At 37.7% G+C, this 9,153-nt stretch overlaps 1 protein-coding gene across 1 annotated transcript; it reads left to right on the top strand.

The window, feature by feature from the left end:
* The first annotated feature begins 305 nt into the window (after positions 1–305).
* Positions 306–1,191, top strand: LOC133843406 (putative NAD(+)--arginine ADP-ribosyltransferase Mav). The gene is made up of 2 exons (XM_062276931.1): positions 306–476; positions 537–1,191. Exons 1-2 carry the CDS (start codon positions 379–381, stop codon positions 1,030–1,032), a joined length of 594 nt encoding a protein of 197 aa, XP_062132915.1. The 5' UTR covers positions 306–378; the 3' UTR covers positions 1,033–1,191.
* The last annotated feature ends 7,962 nt before the right edge of the window (positions 1,192–9,153 follow it).

Below are 9,153 nucleotides of genomic sequence, written 5' to 3'. Positions count from 1 at the left end.
TTGCTTCCGGCGGTATCAGTCTAGGGTATCTATTGAAAGGAATACCCTAGTCTGATTGTAGGGGTTTTGTAACGGCGCCTACAGCAACATGTATTGAATTCGGCCTAAAAGTCTGCTGAGTTTAAGCCAAGGTTCATGTTGTTGCAAGTAGCTCCTAAAAGTATGCATTTGTTAGTCTGTCGAGTTGGCTTAAGCTGCTGTTAAGCTGAGCTTAAAGCAGCGCTGTAAGCAGCTGATAAGCTGAGCAGTGTTGTAAAACTGCTGATAAGCGTAAAGTGCATCGGTTGCACTGGAAGCTCAGCTTTGACATCTGCGCCAGCTGCATCGGCGAGCGCGGCCAACTTAGCGAAGGCCGGTTCCGGTTTGGTCATTTTTCTAATGACCGGCTGCGTACATAGACGCGTAATTACCGAAGATTTAAATCGGAAGGCATCGAGCGCTATTGGCGATTTTTTTATTGTTGTAGCAAATATTTGGTAAGAGAAAAGTTTTATCATGTCATAGGGGACTCCTTTTGACTAAAATTTTATTCGCAGGGTTGGTTTTGTTGCCTTCAAGGCCTTGTTCTTTGCTTCGAAGCAGACAGCCAGTTTGCTTCGACCAAGTCCTTCGCAAGCCGCAGCTTGTCCAGCGGAGCACCCCTACAGGCCCTCTCGGCCAGCGGAGCACCCTCTCCGGCCCTCACGGCCAGCGGAGCACCCCTGCACCGGCCCTCTCGGCCAGCGGAGCACCTCTCCGGCCCTCACGGCCAGCGGAGCACCCCTGCACCGGCTCTCTCGGCCAGCGGAGCACCTCTCCGGCCCTCACGGCCAGCGGAGCACCCCTGCAACGGCCAGCGGAGCACCTCTCCGGCAATCTCGGCCAGCGGAGCACCTCTCCGGCCCTCACGGCCAGCGGAGCACCCTGCACCGGCCCTCTCGGCCAGCGGAGCACCTCTCCGGCCCTCACGGCCAGCGGAGCACCCCTGCACCGGCCCTCTCGGCCAGCGGGGCGCCTCTACAGGCCACTGCCTGGCCAGCGAAGCGCCTTTAGGTGCCAACTTTAACTCTCTGCCATCATCATCAAATTGTTTTGTGAAATCATTCTCTAATCGTCGATTAAAAGTGTTGTGAAAACCAAACAATGATTTAAACTAAATCACTCTTGCAATTTGAAACAAACAAAATCTAATTTATCTGTTAAAATAAAACGATCGAAAAGTGTAGCGCATTCGACCAGAAACAAATTAAAGTTTTACACATTCAAGTCAAAATTTAAATAAAAAAATAGAAAACGGAAGTGCAGTTTTGTTAAAACACAGACGAGTTAAGAAATGTAAAAGTTGCACTACAAAACAAAAAAAAAATTAAAAATCACTTATGTCTGAATACTAATTGAAACAATTGCGAAGCGCCAACACATATAAAAAAAAAAAAAATTATTAAATGCAATCGCAGTTATAATAGATTAAAACAGAGTTAAAAGTGCAATTAAGATAAAAAGAATGAAATTGTAAAAGGAAATTATTAAAACAAGAGTGCTGTAAAATTGTAAAGATTAGAAATGAAAAGCAAGTCGAAAATTAAAACAGTATGAAAGTCATGTCAAGAAAGAACATGAATTATAAGTAAAATTCTTGTCTAAATTAATTAATAATTTGTTGTACTAAAATTGATAGTGTATAATTCAAATGTGCGGATGTGCTTATTGTGCAAAAATTTATTTTTTATGCAACACCTCGTCGTTTAGCCCGTTCCAGCACTTCGCCGGAGATCGATCACCGCCGCAGGAGTTCTGGGGTAAGTTCGATAACGAAAACTGAAAGATGTACATCTTGTACAAATATTTTAATTATTGCACATTACGCACACGAAAAATTCACGCAACAAAAATGAGTTTGTATAAAAGATAGATGAGAATAATAAAATCGATAATAGTTGGAAAAAAAAGAAAATTAATTCTCAATAAATATAAATAAAATTAAATGAAACACAGCCGATGAAAACAAAACAAACAAAAAAAAAAATAGACAAATTATATGATTATTGTTAAGCAAATAAATATTAAACAATTAGGAAAAAACAAATACGGCACAAAATTGAAACATTCTGAAATACGATTTAAAAATTATTAGATTTAAATATTATATTCTTTTGTCATATTATATCATTTTTAAAATTTATTTATATTTGTTTATAATGTATTATTTTTTATATATTTATACCCTTAATTAAAACAAATTTGAACATGGAGTAATTTCTCTTTTATTAGCCAAACCGGGCCTTAGGCTCCACCGTCGTAGGGCCCAAAAGGGATCACCAGAGCCAAGCTCTGTTGCTTGTGATCGTAGGATGGGTGGGGATCCTTGTCACGTAACACCAGTGACAAGCTGGTAACTTAAATCTCGTGCTCTCTCTCTTCTTCTCTCTCTCTCTTCTCTCTTTCTCTTTCTTTCTCTCTCTTTCTCTGCAGGGTTATGGAAACTTTAAATTTTTTTTTATCACTTCTCTTCCGGTTAGTGTTCTAGCTATTCTTTTTGTCGCAGCACGCTCAATTCTAGACTTATTAATGATAGTACGCAGCGAATATAGGGTAGATTTGTGGAAGCAAGACCACCACCCCAAAGCCGACGAGCTAGAGCCGGATACTATAGCGTGCCCCGCACCCACAGATCGTCCGTTCACCCTTGCGGTATATATCGTTGCACGTTACAGCTGTTGACGCTGATCAAGAATATATATACTTTATAGGGCCTCGTTCTACCTGTTACATACATTTCCTGCCGGCACAAAGTTATAATACACTTCTACCCTATGGGTAACAGGTATAAAAACTAGCGACAACAGCGGCATCTTTCCTTGACTATTACGGGGCTTCACTAGCGTGTTATATGCATTGTTGATTCCGTTTGAAGTACAGCTCTTTCAGTCCTTTCAGTAACTTAGGGGATGTCCATATATTATGTAATCACTTTTTCTGCGATTTTTGACCCCTCCCCCCTGCTAATCAAAAGTAATCATTTAATGAATACCCTCCCCCACAATGATTACGTAATCAAAAAAAAATATATGCAAATTTGTTCTTTTAATCTACAGTGGATCACAGCTTATTTCATATACTGGCCAAACTAAAAGAGGTATTAACTTTATTTAAACGTAGGATTTTAGTTTAATGTTTTAACATACAAGATATTTTTTCATTTATCCACTAATTTTTTGTTTACTATATTAAATTATTGAAAAACAAAGAAATGCCAAAAAAAAAAGTACCACAGCTTATTTCAACCAGCTGGAAATAACTACAATAAATATAAATATGTTGAACTGTGTATTTAGAATTTCGTATGACCTCTTTCTTGGTTAATAGCTCCTTCCAGACAGTTTGGAATAGATTCCACCAATTTTTTTTTGTGATATTCGGGCTAATTTTGTCCCATTCTTCCACTAAAGCCGTTTTAAGGTTAGATTTGTTGGAAATTGGCCTTTTTCCGATGTTCTGGTCCAAAATGGCCCAAAAAAATTTTACAACATTTATGTTAGGTTACTGAGCTGATTGTTGCATGACATGACGATAGATGCAAATTAGCCAATCCTGCCCAATTTCTGCCTTAAGCCTTGGGTCATTGTCTTGGTAGAAGTGGAAATCATCCTTAATGCCCAGTTTATCCGCACTTTGAGCAAATTGATATTCAGTACGTCTAGGTATTGAGTCTAGGGAATGGTCGCGTCAATTAAATAGAGTTTTCCTACTCCGGCTGTGGACATACGGGCCCAAACCATGACACTACCAACGTGACGCGAGACTGCAGGCTTTAAATTTATGTTGTGGAGCCCGGAATTTGGATTCAGACCGATATATGGAGCTCCAACCAAGCCAAAAATTTTGATTTTGGACTCGTCCACAAATATGATTAAGTTCCAAAAGTTTTTATCCTTTCTCAGATACTCCTTGGCAAATTTCAAAGGAGCCTTTTGATTCGCGCGCCCTTTAAACGGTTTCTCCCGCCATATACTGTCATTAAAGTTACTTTTCCTCAGTACTCTCGAATTAATTCTGGGTGGCATGCCTTACTCAATTCCTCCTCTATAACACAGGCCAATTTTGGGATTTTCCCGATTTTCCGGACAATATAACGCGCGTCGGTCTCATTAAAAATTTCATTGGGTACATTTTTGCCCTTCTCGTGCACTATACTTTCGCGAAAAAACAATGAAATGATTCTTTGCACAGTCGAAATACTCAGATGCAGCATTTCATAAATTTTTGGACGGGAAAATCCATTCTTTAAAGGAGCTATGACTTCATTTTCCTTCTCAATTGTGATTCACGGACCCATTTTGTAAAATACGCGTGTATCTAGAGATCTAAAGCTTAAAATGTCGAAAATCTAACTTCTATGTATTGAAAATACTATTCACAAAGTAATAGATCCATAAAGACCAGTTATTTTCCTAGGAAACTGATCTTCGCACAGCTACAAAGTTGCTGGTTGAAATAAGATGTGGTACTTTTTTTTGAATTTTTTTGGTTTTCAATAATTTTATATAGTAAACAAAAAATTAGAGGATAAATGAAAAAATATCTTGTATGTTAAAACATTAAACTAAAATCCTGCGTTTAAATAAAGTTAATACCTCTTTTAGTTTGGCCAGTATACTGACTCAAAGTTGTCGGTTGGTGGTGGTTGAAATAAGCTGTGATCCACTGTATATTTTTAAAAGGAGATTCCAGCCAATCTTTAATATTATCTATTACTGGAAGTTGGCTTGTCATCTGTTTATCTCCGCAGGTATCATCTTCGTCTTCGTCGTCTACATAGTCTTCGCCAAGCCATCGAGGTCTTCGCATCCTTCGTATGACTGAACTACTCGGTATTCTCCCTTTCGCCGTCCAGCCACACGGTAAGGGGGTTTCTTTGGTTTTGTATCGAAGCTTACAGCTACATTTTTGTGTATTATTGCATGCCGAGTAGCTGATTTTTATGATGCAAAATACAACCCACACGTTTTGCATAAGCGCTTTTGAAGTTGGCTTTGTACCGACGGACAATTCAAGTCGTAGGGAATCTAGAGTGAAAGTGGGAAGTGTGATATTAGCACATTCAATATATAAAATATAGATAAAGCTTACCTGCAAATATTTGTTGTGTTTATTTATTGATATCACGATAGCTCTGCGTTGTATTAGGTCCAGAAAATTTCCCTTCTCATTTTTCTCGGAAACCATTATTTCAGAGACACCCTAAACAACACGTATAGGAGGGAAAAATCTATCAGGTAGAATTTGAAGTAATCCACTTCTAAATTCTCCACAACATTCTTCAGAACGGCATTTCACTATTTGCAGAAAGTATTAACTCTCACGAACATGTTCTTGATACCAGTACTGATCTACGTCATCCAGTTATGCCTCTTCTTCGTTAGGTAGACAATATTTGGCAATCACAGGAAAGTCATCGAGAACCATGTTGCCCCAAACTTTGGCCAATGTTCTCCCGGCGAATTCAAAATTGTTTTTCCTCTAAGTCGAAGTCTGTGGTTCTGCCTTCCAAATGGCTTCCAAACATGTCGTGCGGCAAAATCAAGCCAGACAATTCCCGGGTTAGTGGGGCCATTCTCCTTTCGACTCGGTTAAAGCACTTCCTCCTGAAATAAAAATGGATTTTACAATATAATTTAGCTATTACTTAGATAAACATTTTACCTGGAGCATTTGTGGCAACAAAAATTGCATCCAATGCCTTAAAATCTTGTACTGCATGGGAAATAACATATCTGGGATTTTCATCAGGACCACCATCAGAAGTTATAATAACCACAGGCTTGACTAGTCCTTCATCGGTCCTTGCTATTGACCAATTAACAGAATAACCAACAGCTTTCGGGTCTCCCATTTTTTGTGGACTTATAATTACCCCCGCATAAACTGATGGGATTAGCTTATGCCTTGGGATTAGCTTATGCCTTGGGGCAACAACCCAATCGTGATCTGGCAGCTTGAACTTGTATTCAAGATGCATAAGCAGAGGTGCTTGCTTATTTGCAGCAGTCAAACCAATTGGCACCCTAGCCTTGTCGTCTTGTGTCAAAAAAAAAAACACTTGAACTGGGCCGAGAACAGAGGTACTTTATAGATGCTGTAGCAAAATATCCATCTATATGCTGCTGGTGATAATCTGCTTGGGCTCGACACATGACATTTTACTTCAATCGAGGAAGAGTTTCTGGGCAATAGTCTTAGATAGGTTGCGCTTCTCGACAAGTTAAACCCTTCTTCTTTTAGCTCTTCATGGAGATCAGACAAGGTTTTCACACTTCTGACAAGGCTAGTGTGCCTCTTTTCATCAGCTCCACTTCCAAAATAGTTTTATGGAGAAGCGATTGATCGTCTTCAATCGGGGGTCTGCCGGCTAAATTTCGTTGGCAACAAAGACTCTTAGCTTCAGGAATTTCCTCAAATAGGCAACTCAATTTTTGTTGATTATTCTGCCTGTATTTATTTTGAGCTTCCGCAATTTGTTGCTTGAGCTTAAGGCACTATGAATGCATATGTATAGCGAACTAAATTAAATATATTAAAAATATCGTACATACCTTTGAATCATTCATAAAAAATCGTTTTGATTCTTTTTGTAGCATCTGATTTTCATATTTGTTTATTACATCTTTTATATGTATATGTTTGAAAATCTTTTTGTTCTTTTTTTTGCTGATTTCCATATTGCCGTTGCTTCCTTTTGGCAATCCGATGGTCTTTTATCTGGATATCGCAGCTTGTATGATTTAAAAAACGATTGAAATAGTTCACTTTGCTTGATTCCATTGCAAAACACACGGGAACATGTCACAAACGAAACTTTAAAACAAATTACGGTTAATTCCATAATTTCACAACGAACACCTGATTTTCGATATACAAATTTATTTTATTTTATTTTATTTTTATTTTGGACGTTGATGTACTAACGGCAGTACCATCAAGTGGCTTGTTGACGCGCGGACAATAACAAAATAAATTTGTGAACAGCATACATTAATCGAAAAACGCGAATAAATATTAAAAGACGCTGGACAGCTAATTAAATTAACTTAAAATATGTTAGGATATATGTATAAGAAGATGAAAAACAATTAAATACTCGATAAATATGCTAATAATAAGGTTTTGAGCAGAGGAATAGATTTACTAGAGCAAACTACGTTATTAAGATTATTATAATTCACACATAGAATACGGAAGGGATTATGGCAAGCAAAGTTAGTAGTTCTACGAGAAATGAGAAGAGGAAGAAAATTCCTAGTGATCCTGACCGGAACTGCAAAACTAATATGACTTAACAGCTCCAAAGAGTCTATTTCACCATTAATTAGTCTCTGTGTGAAAACAGCACCTTGAAAAGTTTTACGATCAGAAAGAGAAGGAAGGTTTAGTAATAAAAGTCTACTGCGATAAGGTGGTAATCTAATATTAGGACTCCACTTTAAACTACGAAGAGCAAATAACAAGAATTGTTTCTGCACCGACTGAATCCTATCTTGATAAACCCTATACTGGGGATTCCAGACAAGAGATCCGTACTCAAGGATAGGACGAACCAGTGCGACGTACAAAGCTTTGGTAATGAAGGGATCGTTGAACTCTTTCGACCAGCGTTTTATAAATCCCAGAACACCCATGGCCCTATTTACAGCAGACAGAATATTTTTTATCAAATTTTAGCTTTGCATCAAGCAGAACCCCCAAGTCATTCACAACTACAATTCGCTCTAAAGAAGTATCATATAAAACATAGTTATTTACCTGGGGAGAACCCCTACAGAAGGTGATAAACTTACATTTGTTGCAATTGAGATGTAACATATTTACTTTGCACCAAGATTCAAGACAAGGTCACATTGCAACAGTGACATCGCAAGACTATCATTAAATGTCAGGCAAAAGCTGAACGTTATCAGCGTACATAAGTACACGGGAATGCTCAATAATAGAAGGAAGATCATTTATAAACAAAGCGAACAATAGAGGACCCTGGGGCACACCAGAAGTAACTTGGACACATTTAGATACAAAGCCATTATAATAAACATTCTAAATTATGTTGGAAAGATATGAGGAGATCCACTCAATTGGGCTATGAGGAAACCCTAAAAGATTAAGTTTATACAGAAAGAGGTGATGATTTACTGAGTCAAAAGCCTTACTAAAATCGGTGTAACTGACAACTGTTTGCATATTATTGTCAAATCTTTTAATTACAATAGAAGAGAACTCCAATAAGTTAGTAGAAATAGACCTAGATTTCACGAACCCATGATGGTAAGGTGAAATTATAGATTTACATACGTGTTTCAGTTGAGAAGTTATGATTTTTTCAAATGCTTTCGGAATCGGAATAATTTTGAACTTTAGATTTGTTCTTTTTTTTAAGGATAGGTATTATATAATGTATGACTTTTTCCAGATATTTGGAAAAGAGCATGAGTTTACGGATAATTCAAACAATTTAAAAAGCGGTTTACAGATACTACTAGCATAATACCTTAGCACATAACTAGGCACTCCATCCGGACCTGCCGAAAAAACAGGTTTTATAGCCAATAGTTCCGTTAAAATAGAGCTTTCAATAATTAAAGGACCAAAAATACATTTAGGTAAATTAAAATGATAGGGATTTTGAAAACTTGGAACAGAATATGTCGTTTGGAAAAAGTCCGCAAATAAATCGGCAATACCAGGACCATCAGATACTGTCATATTCTCCAAAGATATAAATGATGGCGATGACACGGATCTACGCTTCAAGTTAACGAAGTCGTAAAATCGTTTTGGATCACGCGGAAATCTTATTCTGCACCTACTTAAATAATTATTATAACTTTCATTGTTATGAGTGCGAAAAGCAGCTTGAGCAACAGAATAGCGGAGAAAATCAAGAGAAGAGCCATGTAAAATTACGAAAATCGAAAAATAATTTATTGTTGTTGGGAGCAAAAAAGATAACCCACCTTGAAGGCTGCTGATGTGCAAATTAAACACGTCTGTTTCGTTTGCTAGTTGCAAAAGGAGAGATCTACAATTTATTGTTTGCCGGTTATTCCGACACTAGTAGTTAAAGGAAAACAAAGATTAGCGAAAGCTTATAACTAAACTTAAACAACTGTAGCAAAAGAAGAG

Source organism: Drosophila sulfurigaster, chromosome 2L (genome assembly GCF_023558435.1).
Source record: "Drosophila sulfurigaster albostrigata strain 15112-1811.04 chromosome 2L, ASM2355843v2, whole genome shotgun sequence".
NCBI lineage: Eukaryota > Metazoa > Arthropoda > Insecta > Diptera > Drosophilidae > Drosophila > Drosophila sulfurigaster.
The sequence above is the reverse complement of the archived record's forward strand: the minus strand, read 5'-3'. Positions and strand labels throughout refer to the sequence as shown.

Excerpts from the sequence above, each read along its gene's own strand:
- LOC133843406 (XM_062276931.1), top strand. The coding sequence starts at position 379 with ATGACCGGCTGCGTACATAGACGCGTAATTACCGAAGATTTAAATCGG. Across the intron at positions 477-536 it reads ATTGTTGTAGCAAATATTTG|GGTTGGTTTTGTTGCCTTCA; the intron begins GTAAGAGAAAAG and ends TTTTATTCGCAG.